General features: G+C 38.7%; 2 protein-coding genes across 6 annotated transcripts; one reads left to right on the plus strand and one right to left on the minus strand.

Moving 5' to 3' along the window:
• Positions 1–409: 409 nt before the first annotated feature.
• Positions 410–6,344, minus strand: CtsK1 (C1 family peptidase 26-29-p). Its single transcript, XM_022808259.2, has 7 exons — positions 6,163–6,344; positions 3,522–3,698; positions 2,742–2,994; positions 2,434–2,582; positions 1,572–2,215; positions 1,074–1,263; positions 410–975 (listed from the first exon to the last, which is right to left on the minus strand). The coding sequence occupies exons 1-7, from the start codon at positions 6,212–6,214 to the stop codon at positions 797–799; spliced, it is 1,644 nt and encodes a 547-aa protein (XP_022663994.1). The 5' UTR covers positions 6,215–6,344; the 3' UTR covers positions 410–796.
• LOC147755365 (uncharacterized) lies at positions 4,412–12,411 on the plus strand. Of its 5 annotated transcripts, none has more exons than XM_086989186.1 (5): positions 4,412–5,603; positions 8,013–8,606; positions 8,889–9,041; positions 11,277–11,396; positions 12,132–12,411. In XM_086989186.1, the coding sequence occupies exons 2-5, from the start codon at positions 8,588–8,590 to the stop codon at positions 12,245–12,247; spliced, it is 408 nt and encodes a 135-aa protein (XP_086845312.1). In that variant the 5' UTR covers positions 4,412–5,603; positions 8,013–8,587; the 3' UTR covers positions 12,248–12,411. The 5 variants fall into 5 exon arrangements, with proteins under 5 accessions (XP_086845312.1, XP_086845310.1, XP_086845311.1 ...); XM_086989184.1 differs by having other exon boundaries at positions 4,412–5,589; XM_086989185.1 differs by having other exon boundaries at positions 4,412–5,428.
• Positions 12,412–15,454: the final 3,043 nt, after the last annotated feature.

The following is a 15,454-nucleotide window of genomic DNA, read 5'->3' on the forward strand; positions in this document are numbered from 1 at the left end:
CGAGACATATCATCATTTTTCCACGATTTCCCAAACATTAGCCTTTAGAAAACTACAGAATTGGCTGGAAGTATTGGAAAGAGGTAATCTTGATCTTTGACGTGTCGTTATAGCTCTGCCAGCCGTTTTTTGATAGCGAGCTTTTATGTCTCCGAATGAGAAGGTGAAAGAAATGCTTCCTATAGAAATTTTGATGAGGAGTCTTACAGTTCGTTAAATAGTAATCGTTCCTTTGGCCATTTAAGTTCTAAGGAACCTATGAGCAATACCTACTGGTACGCCATTACGTTAAGATAGTAGAAAAAGCTTGCCCCGTATAAGTGTTACGAGAGACAAATGAAGGTGAATCTTGAGGTTCCCTTGCTCTCGTACAGCAGAGTATGTAAGCTATGAAATAATTGCACGCTAATTCTGTTTAACGATCACATTAGTATACTTTTAATTAAAAACTGCTAGCCACAACTACCTGGCAGGAGTACCAAAGCAAAGTACAACGAAGCGAAGAACACTTCAAAACAACCCGAAACAAGCTCGTAAAATGTATAGCCGATAGGCAGTAACTATAGACAGGGGAATTTGTCGCAGTAAACTATTATCATTTTATTGCGATTATTATTATTATTATTATTATGAATCCTGTCGAGTATACGGTACTTTTTCACATGGACAGAGATATCAGTTTTTTCAATTACACAGTACTGAAATATATGCACATCTATATTACGAGACACAGTTTCAAGTCTTTAGTGTAGTGTGTTGGATAAAATTCTGAGAATCATGTACTAACAAGCGACTCCTATAGTTCTACGTACGTCGCCTGAGAAGTAACGCCGCACATGTTGTCCTCCTGCGAGATCAGGACATAGCCATCGTTACCCCAATGGGTAGACCAGGAGTTCTTGATTAGCCAGTAAGGCTCGCCGTGGAGGGTGCCATAACCAACGGCCAAAACGGCGTGATCTAGTTCCGTCGAGCCTAAATAGAATGCACGTACAGTTTAATAAAGAATAATATTTATTATTATTATGATTGTGCAAAATACTACGGTATAATATGGTTGTGGTTTTACTTACTGCAGTCAGGATCCTTGTACACTCCGTGCGAATAGAAAGAGAAGGAAGGCCTCGAAGCGTCTATAGATACTGAGATGGGACCAACAAAAGCAAGTGCTTTGCGTAGCTCATTTTCGTTGGTCACATTCGTGTAGCCCTTTAAGGTCGCGATGGGTTTGGTTTTAAACTCGATGTCCTTGCATTTACCATCCTGGCCGCAATGTAAATAGATAATACAAGCGTTTTACGATCTTGTTTGTAAATAAAGTTAGATATGGACTGTAAACGCAGCTGAATGATGGTCGCAAATAATCCTCAAAAATTATACTTGCAAGGGCAAAATGTAATAGTTCGCCCAGATAATACACAATAAATAAGTATTATCAGTGTGAACATAAATTGAAATGCATGAAACGTACGAAGTTTCATGTACGAAAAACAGATAAAAAAACATAATACTGGCCTAATATTGAAAAACTTTAAAAAAGAAAACGAACGTTCCTATTCTTGAATACGTACAATGCCACGGTAAGGCCCGTACTGCTCGTCTGATGAAAGACCGTATTTCTTGATGTAGTCATAGGAGATAAAGTCGAGACCTCCATCGCACGCATCATTTCCAGACGACCATGAACAGTCAATGAGTTGCTGCTCAGAGAAGCGAATCAACTCTCCGTACTTGAGGAAATAGATGCCCTCTATGTGGCCCACGGTGGCAAAGCTCCAGCATGAACCGCATATGGCCTGATCTTTGACGGGCGAAACAGCTCCCTCTAGGCGCCAATCGACATAATCAGGAAGGGGACGCTGCGCGAAAAGCTTCATGGGGAAAACCTTGCCGTAAGATTTGGCGTTGGTTTGTTGCAAACGACCTCGAATCAGTTTTAACTCTTCCCTGCTCCAGTCGGCGCGATTATTAAGCTTTAGTGCGTAACTGAGATTACGACGGTTCATAGAATCAACAAAGCGTTGGTTATGACGGAAGTTGTCTTTGCGAATAGTCTCTTCGGTTTGGTGAGCATACTCTTTGCCGTGAGTGCTCTTGAAGTGACTGAAGTGCTCGTCGACGTGGGCATCGTGGCCATTGATGAACTGCCTCATAGGATTAAAAAGATGAGCCGAAGAGAGACCCGGTGGTGAGGGAAAATCGATGCAATCTTTTTCTAAATAAATATGCAGCAATTGGTTAGTAAACCTAACGCAAGTTAAAATGTAAGGTGAAGTATTTATTGTTTAAAGTCGACCGGGGGGATATATGAGTACAAAATATTAATAATAACTGCCAAAAACAAATTGGAGTCTTTAGGTTTGTTTGAAGCTTCTAACTGGTACATAATATATGCTATTCATTGGCAAAAAGCATGACTTTCGAGGTACTTACTAATAACTTCGTTAACTTTAAACATATCCCGGTCGACAGGTCCGGCCCTATAGTCAGAGTAGACAATTTCGTACTTGTCAAAATGCGAGCCGAGCAATGAATCGTATCCAAGCATTTCATACCGGATAGGAGTAGTACCGTTCTCATCTCTGAAAAGGCCGTTCAAAAACAGGTAGAACTGTACATAAACGCACGAAGACACCAAGACCCCACCAATATCTGTTGCTTTGTTATTCAGCTATAACAGCTATAGCACTCAGCATTAAGCGCTGTTTACTGTGGTAAGCCGTAGTTTCAAGGATACTCACTGTGCGGCCCAGAACGTATACTTAGAGGTCCGGCCAAATCTTTGAACTTTATTCTCGTAGCGATAGCATTTCGAGGAACGAAGGAAAGGTTTTACAAGCGTCGTTGAGCCGGTCTCGCAAGGTTCGGTCCGGATGAATTTGAATTGACTTAGGTCTGGTAAAACGGTCTGCGCATCCTCTGCGCCAGCCAAATAGCAGTTTTCTTCGGGCACGTGAGTCTTTTCATTCGGAGACCACACTACCTTGTACGAACCTTTGGCAGAGAAGCACCAAAATAATTCAGTCATTTTGTGGTAAAGCTTTTTTCAGTTCATGTTTTAAGCCTACTATCTAAGAACTAACGAAGACGTTATGCACCACCCGATACTTTAGGTATGAGCAAAACCAAACAATATCCATAAGATAACCTTTGACGAGTTTGTATGCGTGCAACTATATTATTATTGTCGAATTAATTAGTTGTTATCGGGATGAGAGTACTCAAATTAGAATATACAGCTGTGCTATTAATAGATAGATTAATCTCTAGATATTTCGTCATTTTTTTTTTGCAGGGAGAAGATATAAGGGAGCAAAGTGGAAACAAGGCAAACAAAACCACAAAAAACAATGTAAAAATTTTGTAAAATTCCCAAACAACATAGATAGTGATTGCCAATTAAGCATGTCTTCAATTTTTCTAAAGAGTTGAAAAATAAAGCTATCTTTCTCTACAATTTCTCAGCTAAAAGATTCATGCGGACAGTACAAAGACTCTAAGAATAAAAATCCTAAACTGACCTTGCTTGCTCATGAATGTCTTCATCTCTCCATTGTAAAAATCAATTCGGGACTTCCCGACGTTGCCATCGTAGTAAGCAACAAAAGGCTCCTTCAACTCACAATACGGCAAAAGGATGTAGCCAGCAGCCGTGTACTGCGGCGGAAACACGGGTCTATCGCCAAGCGGGACTGCGCCTAGAAGATGAAATGTTGGATATATTCTATTACACTTGTGGCCAATACACTAGGTTATCTGTTTGGCCAGTTGAAAAACAGATCGTTATTAAAGCATTAGTAGATGAAACGTTTTTAATGACGGAAATTGCGATAAATACCGCCATGCCTTTTATCCTCAGTTGGTCCCTAATCTGTTGCTTGCTGGTATCTAACTACATTAGCTGTCGAATGGCTAGAATAACGCCTTTTTCTCGTAAGGAAATAAAGGCATGATCAGATCCATGACCTGTCTGAGTGAGTTCAATAAAGCACCGACGATTAGTGCTACAATTGTAGCATCTAGGTATGTTCGCTAGATCTAAAGAATGGTGTCTGTATAGAGCTCATAACCAGATCTCCTAAGAAAATTCAGTTTGCTAGGACGAGCAGTTTGATGGTTTTCGTATGTTGTAGTAGAAAATCACCTACCTATATCTCTATAATCACCAAAATTGCTTGCTTATCATACAAATCCGCTAAGTATATCACGTAGTAAATGAGGACTTATTTGTTTCGAGATAAACCTGGATTTGCTAGGAAAATACGCCCCTTCGCAGTTTCTAATGCGTCTCACTATTAGGCATCCAATAGCGTATTATAAAATAACACATCCATTTGAGCTCCACAGATACTCAGTATCATATATATATATATATATATATATATATATATATATATATATGTATAATATATAAGATATAGTTCGGCAAAGTCAACTTGGTAGTCTAAAAATTTTAATTTGGCTATAAAACTCCGGTGTTAAAATGGGTAAATTTATCTCTAACGTTTTAGCGACACAGTCTGAGTAAAGATTTTCTGCACCAGTGAATAAAAAAAGTTGTAAACCAGAAAACGAGGAGATACACGTTTTTAAGTGCACAGGTACAAGTCAGGTGTTGATGGTAAAATCTAATGTTAACATATGTCATCAAAACTTTAGATACGTTATGAGCCAAACTTGGTGACCATGATAAAAGACCATAATAATTCTCGTTCAAAACACTCGTATATAACAATGGCTACAGCTTAAATGCCAGACGGAGATCGCCATAATCAAGGGTATTTACTGGACATACGTACACAGTCGTATGTCTTCGTGCACGTAGGCAGCTGCGATGCTTTGGGTCCTAATAATAGTAATATACTAATAGAACCGCACGACTGATATGGTAAAATATATTATAGGCATTACTATATTTATATCTATTACTATTGTATGTGTACACACGATATTGTTTGCTCAAAGCTTTCTTGGTTTTGTTCACGGTTTATGCCGACTTACGGTCAATTCGAATTGATTCCGTCACAACACGAAAAGATATATAGTACACCATCAAAAAGAAAGGCTTTCTCTAGCTATTTTAGCCCGTTATAAAACGACTACGGAATGCTGGCTTTGCACACTTATACATTATGTGATTTCGAAATTAAGCTGAGCACTGTTTTGCGTTTCGAATGGTTCGCATATCATCGGAAACAGATCAAGGACTATGGCCAGTCAATTATTATTCGTTGCTACGATTTCCATCTTTGTTCAAACGCTCGTACCTAAGTTGCCAACGCAAGGCAAAGTGATCAAGTAAAAGGTAAGGTGAATTCACGGAGAGGTACCAGCCGTCCCTGCACGCCGACGGTGCACTTAATCATAAACGTCAGATGTACAGCCCCTGTTAGCTAGTGTAGCTCACAGCAGCTACTTTAAAAAAGAGGTAAAAAAATTTTTTGGATGAGTCTGCGTGTGCCACTCTTTCGACCAATACGCACAATGGTTTGCTATTTAGAGATGTCGTTCTGTGTACGTTAGTGAATGTCTATCAAATGGCAAAACTAAAACGCCTCAGACTTAAAAACAACAGATTCAACGTCACAGGTCAGGCTTACATAGTGCGTGCAGTATGTGTTTACATGCTTACTCTGTAACTCATAGCAAACTGTGAATCGACTTGTTTACTATTATTATTATTCTCTTGACTGCTTAAACGCATTTTCAGCGAGTCTTTCACCAAGCAGAGCACGGCATCTCATAATTACAAGATACAAATGCTGACACAGCTTTCAGGGATTCCAGCGTGTCTTGAGTGACTCAAAAATGGGGTGCTGTGGTTTTAGTTCTAACTCGGTACTGTTAAAGATAGCTGCCGATTTACCTGTACTCGATAGAAACGACCTGTGTATACGTCTCGTACGTGCAATTATACATAGATATATATATTATACACTGATTTTGAAAACACGAATCGGTACAAACAATTCGTTAATCAGTTAATAAAGGCATAAATAAGACGCTGAGTGGGAACTACGTTGCGTATTTTACCAATAATCGATACGCTTATTCTGAAGTGAAGCTGCTTTGTGTTTTATATGACATCGCTGAAATTGCATGTGAGACAAAGGTAGGCTTATCAAGAGATACTATTATATACGCATAAAGAAGTCAACTTACCGACGATGGAAAGCCCCGTAACGGCAAGAAATGATATCCACTTACAAGCCATGGTTGTCAATTTATTCGTGGCTGGTTCTGAACCACTCTCGATCAAGCACTGACAACGATTTACAAGACGTTCTTATAACGATGTTTGTAGACGGCAGACTCTATAGGGGAGAGCGGACACTGTGGGTGCAAGGGGACAATCGTATCCGCTGATGAATGCTACTACTCTTGCAAAAGCCGAGATCACCAGTGCAGACGGCGAGCCTCATGGTTGCATATGGATCGTTTCCCTTTCTCTCCATCAAAACGTCAAGTGTAACGTACCATTAGGCTTTAAGTATTAAAAGTGGACCAAAAAACACTGGCAATGTCGGGCCCGTTGATACGTGTTAGTAGAATTATCGGCTATTATCGCTGAGATTCATCTATTTAATGTAAGGTAAAACGCTATGGGTAAAGTATATTGTTGCCGGAAAATGGAGAAAAGACAGCTCTGTCCTGAGGAAAATAGTACCTGAACTGGAGGATAGGGACAATCCGTACGAGAACGCAATTAATACACAACATTTTCTATCCATTCGGGACTTAGTGGCTGGAAAACGTCTATATTTAGCACTTTGATGATCTTTGTAAGGCAACAAAAGGCGGATAATGAAGTGAGATGGTCTACGAAATGACATGTTTGGAAGGGTGCTAGTAAGCAAAAGGCCATCATATGAACACCATATCTTTTAACCGGGGTTGCACTTCCTCGTCGCAGTATTCAAAGGATAACTAAAATGTACATGAAATGAAGTTCTAATGACAGCATTTACTTAACACTGACGATTCAGTTCGGGCTGCATTAGTGACATATAATAGAAACCCAGATGATGGACCCAGAAGAAATTGATCTATTAGGACTCTTGGATATTGCGTTACCAAAGCAGAATTACTCAGAGATTGGTGTTGTTGTTGTTGCTGGATTGATAGCTTAAATTTGCTTTCTTATTCTTGAGCGAATTTACATGGTGATCGTTACCTATTCTATCACGCACGCAGCCGCCATTTATTTGTACCTGTACTGGTATCTTTGTGCACACGTCATTCAAACTGATGCATGACTTCCTGCACTACTTTTGTATCCATGTTCTCTTGAGACTAAAGAATAAAAAAAAAAAAAGAGCTAACCTTAGGGTAACAATGACTGTGGGAACTTTTGTCTTTAGACGGAAACACCATTCAAGTATCATTTGCTCGCTGGTTAAACGCAAACTTACGATCGATGTTGCGATGCTTTTGCGTTATTCACCGTGTTTCCAAAGACTCCAACCTTCGTGTTTTTTAGCTTTTCTTACGTTTGTTGAGCGCATTGAGTTTGAAAAGTAAAATATAAGCCTTTTCTAAGATGGGCAGATTGAAAAAGCATACGCAAAAAATAACAGAGAGTGAACGAAATACATTTATTCAAAATAAATAAATACGTTTATCATTTGTATATGTAACTTAATTAACGCATCCTCTTGCATAGCTTCGTGTACAATGGATAGACTTCGTATATCGTAGTTTTATAAATTTTTTTCTAAGACAAAATGCCTACGCGGACTGAGTCCGGCCTTTTTGGACAGCTCGTGGCTCGTCATCTACCGTTATATATAAACAAAATTGATCCTGGAATTAAACAATACTTTATCGAGCTATATTTCAAGTGACAAATAACTATTTAGAGTTCTACGCAATGTACGATTTAATATTGTCACTTGCCAAATGTTATTTTAATTTAATAGATGATGACGTTTTTATGTTTGGTCGATTGATTTGGTCGTGGCAAAAGCTGGACAAAAAGTTAACACCATCGTTCTTTTTTTTCCTTTCGTAAGGCCTACAACACAAACGCTCCAGAAGGCTCACAAATGCTACATACATAAGGCTTCCTTCTCAAACGGAAAAAAGAACATATAGCCTGCGGTAGAGTGTATAGTAGCAGTAACGTAATTCATGTCGGCGACGTATACATATTCGGACATCAGAGGAGCAGGTTACGCAAGTAATGCTAATTATTCACTAGGTGCATGGTGTATGAACTGCTCAATAGCAGCGCCCTGAATGTGTCCGGCTTCTAGTGCAGTTGGCCGATAGGAACGCAGCACGGTTTAATCCTGTTAGGAATATCGTATGGACAACTAAGAGTCAGCCAGCGCCTTTTCTCTGTGCAGTCCCACTCTACCTCTGTATGGCATTGCATTAGCCGTATGTAAATCTACTGGAACCTGCCGTCACTCTAAACTTTGAAAGGTCAGGACAGATTGCTGTACTTATTGAGAAATAAAAGGTTTGTTCGACGACCAAGATGAGACGCCAATGGGTTCCTGCAGGTCACCCTGCAGGAGACACGGTTACTGGCAAGATAAGCCTGCTGGAATGACGAGTAAACTCGAGAAAATTGAAGCTCGTAATGAAAAGCTACAAAACGGGTAAATATGCGTGTAGCATTGAACTGCAGTTCGAAATAAAGTTCTTGATAGTGTATCAAATAGTAGTTTATATAATACCGAGTACAAAAGGGACAATAGTGCAGGTAGAGGGAACTCGAATGACGATGTGCCCATTTTAAGGCCAGTGGTCCGGCGAGTACTACGCAAAAGCTCGGCATACAAAGTAAATTTTATTCTGTTGCTGTGCTTTGGTTCTCTGGTTTAAAAAAAAAAATCGAAACACATCAATTTTCACACGCAAGTAAGTTCTGACTTTTTTAGGAAACCTTCGAAAGCAAGTGGCTGAGTTTCGTGGTCGCATTGAAAGGAACTCAGCGGCACTCAGCAACGTTTTCCAATCGAAGCAGCAGCAGCAGGAACAGCTTTATCGCAGAGACAAGATCCTCTTGATGGAACACCAAGCGGAACTATCTGGTGAGTCGGCTATTAGCCAATCAAAGATTACTATTTTTGATATTGTTCTTTGTACCACGTAACTATTCCTTGCTGTTACAATAAAATATTTCGAATAATTATAGCTCTTTAAAAATTAAACCTATTGAAACTATCAAGCGTAGCTAAGCAAACGCCCTAGCTGACTTCGTTTCCTCTAGTTAGAGAAAACGTTGCAGTGAATAAAGCTCAAGACGGCTCAAAGGAATTTCGTAGCACAAAATACGTATGTATGTCTACTTCTAGAACATATCCATGAGCGTCTCTGTTCAACTCGTAATAGGCTATAACAGAACTAGATTGAATGTAAATTGAGGTGTTAAATTTACTTGCACGTTATAATAGGAACATAATTGTAAACGATAGCTGAACACGAATCCCCTATACGCTGTCTCGGCCATGCGTCAGACTTAGAATACATGATGTATGCGTAGCTAGTGGTTGTAGAATACGATGCTACTACATCCTTTCATTCCTGAATATATTTTTAAAACGTTCCGCCCAGTCGGCTTAGCGCTAATCAACCAAGAGGCCACATGAGCGCGTTATCAAAATAACAGAAATAGACCCATGTAGATGCCGTGCTTAGGTAGCAAACTTTGGCACTATTAGCCAGTTGCTGATGATAATAATGTGGACCGTTAGTGGCATCTCTAAGAGCTGTTACAGAAAATCGTACGATTTACAGAGGGCAATGGTTATGAACTCGTAAATCCTACAATGTATCGTGGTGCCAATTCCAAACGAGCTTACCAGAAACAATCTACTACCGCATCATATCAGGGAGAAGCAGATGAGATTCTGTTCGGACGTTCTGCCCGGAAAGCTCCCATTTAAAAAGCTGTCGTGTTTTCACTAAACTTATCTATTCTCGTTAACGACTTTGTCGATTTGTCAAATTCTCGGTGGAGTCATAACGTACGAACACAGTGTTTACACACGCCCCTGATAATCTGAATTCTGAGAACGCTAGCCAACCTCTATACAAGATATGGACAGACTCGGTCACCTTAGTAAAGATTAACAGCACCTTTGCTATGATGAAGCATAATTGCTGCGATTTTCAAACTAATACTGATTTAATGTTTTGTCAACTAATGTAAACTTAGTAATCCAGCACGATTTTGAGAAAAACAGACGTACATATACAAAATGATTTAGACTTCTAGTCTAGAAAACATTCGTGTTTTCTGTTTAGGATACGTGTGCATACATTTAATCAAGATCAAATACTTATGAAAAATATGCTTTTCAAAAGACAAAAAATTAGCTATAAATAATAGTCCTCTTTAAGAAAACAGGCGTGTTAAATTGCAGGAACAGTACCTTTGATATCTGCCATATTTAGCTTTTTTTTTTTTTAGTGTCAAAATACAACTCAACCAATTCAAAGTACGAAAAGAACTCAACAATAAACTTATAGCCTTATTTAACAATAAGTTGCTTTAAAAGCACCAATGCTGGAGGCAACCTTCGATTAATTCAAGGTTTATTATTTCGAAAAATGTGCGTAGAATCGTATGCCCTTTAAAGCCACTTTTGAAATTGGCAAATCACTTTTGCGTAATATGTAGTCCTTCTTTTTTTCTGCCGTCCCTATCTTGGCCTGCTTTTTGATTTTAACGAATAAGGAATTTTCAACTTTACAATAATATGCACCCTTCTCTCATTTCCGGAAGATGATAATTACCCATTAATGTCACCAACAACTTTTATTGTGAATGCATTTTATAGCTTTTTTTTTATGCTCAACTAAGAATTAATACTTATTATATCTAAATGGTTATCTGTGTTGGTCAAAAATTTCCCTTCTGATAGTTTGCTTTTCGGCTGCTAGTAGTCACTTGTCAACAATGAATTATGAGAAATCTGTTGGAAATGTTTTGACAATTGACCGAATCTGGCCGAAATGATCTTAGCATGGTTACTTGAACTGTGACTTTTGTACTGCGAAATTATTTATTAGAGAAAAAAAGTAATAGAACATGCTTTCACAGATTTTCTTCACAAAATTTGAAGAAATAAAAAAAGAAGACAGATTAATTAGATTAGTTAAAACACGAATGAATTTTTAATCGAATATTCAAGTAATTTAAAATTCAAAGTTCGCTAAACTTCCTTTCTTACTCTGTTTCTGATTTACCCCACAGCTGGTTTTAGATATACAGAATTCTATTAATTGTGGCTAAAATGCGTCATTTCACATTTGAATTGCAGCAGAGGCCAGAAAAGCCGAAGAAGAAGAAGAAGAAGAAGAAGAACCAAACAGTTTCTGCAATGGAATTCAGTATTTGAATTACAGGATCCCATGGTATGCTTCATCTGTCGTACAAAGCAAGGGAAGTAAACTGATTTAGGTTCACAGTTGAATAAGATAAAAGTCTACGGTTCGAAAAGCATAGGTTTGTAGAAAAAGTAAAAAATATAACTATAGAATGGAGTGACTTTGGACAATTTGTGAGGTATCTATATAAATCTAGCTCTGAGCTCCATATAACAATCAACAGCTTTGGCCATCTTCATTTTGGATAGTTGTCACCTCAATAGCTCTAACGATCTCACTCAGAGAATTAAAAAATAACATCTTAAACAGGTTGCTCAAGCTGTATATGATCGAGCCAACAAGTGCCTAGGTCGTAAGCTGACCTTCTCTGTTGAACTCTTGTGAAACAGATTTACATTTCGATTCCATCGACTCCAAATTGAGCCATGAATTACGAGTGCAAACTTGGCCCGCTTTTTGACCTCACACTATATTAGAGGAGTTTATATTCTTTCATATAAACACTCCTTTTGAGTGGTATGATGGAAGTCCGTTGTGATTCTACAGCTAAAACCAACCAAAATAGGTCTGGAGAAAAACGATCGAAAGGGATACTTGAGCAGTTTTAAAGATGTTAACTAGAAAAGTAAGCGGACACCACTATTTTCTTGTTGAGGATTTGTTTTAAATCAAAGAGAAGGTCCTGGATGCAATTTTCAGGCTATACCTACCTGTTTGTTCTTCAGAGTGTGGCCAAGTGTTCCTTTCCCATTCTTATCACTAGTTTCATTTCTTTTGATTCCCACCTCAGGACACATATATTCGTCATCTAGTCGAAGAATCCTCGAGCTACAACCGGCGAAGATTTCAAGTATTTTTAGAAACCGAGGCAACGCAAAGGCTACGAGAGGTGTCCGACTTGTAAGAGGTGCTCTATGAAAGAACTATACTCTTCGTACAAGATATCGAAAAGTCTGTTGAAAGGAGACGTCGGCTTGAACAAAAACTTACAGAGTAAAATCGTAAAAGAAGAAGACTGAGCAAGTCTGTAAATAAATGTGTAACTGAAATTTTCCCAAAACCATTGCACCTTGTAGACTCTTTGACTTATATAATAGAATGCTTCCAAACCACGGCTAGCCACTTGATTGTGACTGGTTAGTGCGCTAACCCACCGGTAACGATCAATTTAAGGGCTTGGAATCTAAGCGTTTCGTAGTTCTCTTGCTTAAACGTTATAGCATCGTTGTTAAATTTCACGCCATCGAAAATATATTTTTAATTATAAACGTAGATTTTCTAATAATTAAACGTGTAATTAAATATATTTTTTAAATTAGTCATTTCGATCCAGCACGGTTGGAGCATATAAGAAGTATCGGCAGATTAACGTTAAGCTACTTCTGTCAACGCAAATGACTGTGCTCAATTGAGAAGACGGCTTTAAATAAACGGAAAAAATATCTGTTATTTGAGAAAAACATATTCTTATTCATAGTATACTTCAAATGTGTACACATAATAATCAAGGTCGAAATTTCACGCTGTACGTCGTGCTTGGATGTAGACGCCTAATAATCGTAAGTTTTCCTCTTAAGATACCATACTTATTGAATTTAATATTTAATATAGGCTTGAAAATGAAGTAAATGAACTCGAAAAGGAACTGTACAGCAAGCTAGCGGGGTCTTCACTCGGGTCTAAACCTCGTGAAGAAAGGTACATACTACAGGTAAAGTTGGAAGAGCAAAATGCATCGGAAGTGTGCACGAACACGATCACGCCGGAGCAAGCTGACGCGGAACCCGAAATTTGCGAAAACTTAGAAAACAAGCGACGCGCTGTGTAGTGTTTTACAAAGGTGCAAAGATACGGTCCTTTCAACTTTTTTCCACAATTGAGTAATATTATTTATGAAAACGGGTTTCTAATGCATGGAAAAGTACACGTCATTGCGATAAGTGAACTGTCTTCGACAACTTCCAGGATAGCATCGGCACCAAAAGAGTGGTAAGGCAATCAATCAGCAATCAAGGGAAGCTGCACTTGTTTAAAAAGCCCGCGACAGTCAAAAACTCACTAATGCAGCTTACACGCCACGGATTCAGCACAAATAGTAGATAGTAACATAATTGTTTGGTTTGGATGAATATTGTACCAAACCTATGCATTGATTATCTATTTAATAACCTAATTATACAGCAGTGTCTCGACATCTTATGATTCAAAGCGCTGTTCTTACGGAGTTTAGCAAATACTTTGTATTGGACAACCTTTCATGTTTCGAGTTTTCGAGTGTTCAGGCATAACATCAAGCGGCTAGCTCCCAGCCATGCATGTAACCAAGCAACCGAAAAGGGTATCTGTAAACAATAAAAGCATCCGCAAATATTCTCGCGTATCAACTGATTGAGGACGCTGTTCACAACCATGTTGTGCACTAGCAACGCCGGCAGGGAAGTGGCACTAAAAAAAAGCATTTGAACATTTTATCCAAAATAGTATCCAGTAGTAAAAAGAAAGAGTCCTATCGTATATAGTGGCGTCCCAATTCGAAGTAACCCTTGAACTTCAATCACATGAAATGAATACTACCATTGCATTATACCTGCTATATTTTCTTCCCCTTATTTTTAATAAACGAAAGATGAGACACGCATCCTGAGTCTAGTACCCAATGCCATAAAGAGAGCGCCATGACCGTGCCCAATTTTGCCATAACCAAGCATATGTCCGTGGCTAGTTTTTAAACCAAACGAGGAAGCTCGTTCTACGGAATGACCATATCCACCGTATCCAGCAAAGCTATAATGCCCGAAGCTGGGTCCTGCATAGCCAGGATGGCCGGCGAAATTACCAGCCGTCAAACAAGCCAAACGATGATGGCGAGCTGCAGGGTTACGAACTGTATTAGCAGATGAGGGAAACTGACGACTCTTGATTTTTCTGCTGGCATTTGCTTTGCTCTTAACGTTTGCTCATTATTTAGTTATTTGTATAAACCGGAAATATTCATTTAAGATACTTTGTATCCGTAATGTGTTCAGATTAGTTCCTATTATCTTTTAGCTCGAATCCCAAACGTACACATATCAGTCTTAAAGGTCTCCCTCTGCTTGTAAGTTTGTTGAAGTTGACTACATTTCGCCAATTTACGCGATTTGCATGGCTAGACGTTTCATTGTTGTTGTACTTGCCCCGTAGCAGCCTTCAGCGGAGAGATATATGCACCTCACTAATTGCAAAAAGAGCACATGTTATTTTGTAGGGCCTGCTACAAAGTGGAACTTCAGCTCTACGTCAAAGTTGAGAAAATCATACCCGAATTTGATAATGATCTCCCCTCATATACTGCAGAGTTCAGTGTGGTAATAACATATTTTAGACACTTCATACTTAAGAGTATCAATGAAAGAAAGCATCAGTTAGGCACAATGATGACAATTACAGGCCAGAGACTTGAGCATTTATTGCACACAGAATTTTCTATGAATCTATCATAGAAACGAGAGGTCTTTTCATGATGTTTATTTCTATCTATTTAAAAACATTAATACAACAACGTATCAACAACTTTTAGTCAAGCTTATTTTTTACATTATTGAATTATCAACACTTAATGAAAGGGATAACCATCTTCTGTTGTACAACTCAAGTGTGCGTTAAATGTTGTGTTCTTGAGCGTCTCTAGAGTATGCTGATTCAAGTACATGCATTTTTTGCATAGCCACCTCATTGCACGTTATGTATTGCATCCTCGCGCGCATGGCAATGTCGCGGTGCATGTGCTATCAGTATTATTATGCTCACAACCGACGCCGTTTTTTCTATTTCTTCTTTTCTAGGTCGGCACAAATGGCTTCTAACTCCGTGCATAGACATACTTATATATCTACTTCATCAACCTGTAACAGCGCCCTGGTCGAGACCTAGGGTGCAGCTGGCACATGAAGCTCTGTTCTCGGTAATTGCTATGGCAGTAACAGAAACAGAATCTAAAGGTAAACCTAAATCTAGAGGTAAAAGGTAAATATTTTTATCTCTTTCTTTATCGTTCATGATATATATAAATATATTATTGCCACTAAATTCACATTAAATCTAGTTGAAATAATCAGATTTTTAGGACCCT

The sequence above is a fragment of the Varroa destructor genome, unplaced genomic scaffold, assembly GCF_002443255.2.
Source record: "Varroa destructor unplaced genomic scaffold, Vdes_3.0 BEIS01000005.1, whole genome shotgun sequence".
NCBI lineage: Eukaryota > Metazoa > Arthropoda > Arachnida > Mesostigmata > Varroidae > Varroa > Varroa destructor.

Coding starts and splice junctions, on each gene's coding strand:
- CtsK1 (XM_022808259.2), bottom strand. CDS start 6,214: ATGGCTTGTAAGTGGATATCATTTCTTGCCGTTACGGGGCTTTCCATC. Junction 2,995..3,521: donor GACATTCATGAGCAAGCAAG/GTCAGTTTAGGA, acceptor TCTCTGCCAAAG/GTTCGTACAAGGTAGTGTGG. Junction 1,264..1,571: donor ACGGGCCTTACCGTGGCATT/GTACGTATTCAA, acceptor CATTGCGGCCAG/GATGGTAAATGCAAGGACAT.
- LOC147755365 (XM_086989186.1), top strand. Junction 9,042..11,276: donor ACACCAAGCGGAACTATCTG/GTGAGTCGGCTA, acceptor TTTGAATTGCAG/CAGAGGCCAGAAAAGCCGAA. Junction 11,397..12,131: donor TTCATCTGTCGTACAAAGCA/AGGGAAGTAAAC, acceptor GATTCCCACCTC/AGGACACATATATTCGTCAT.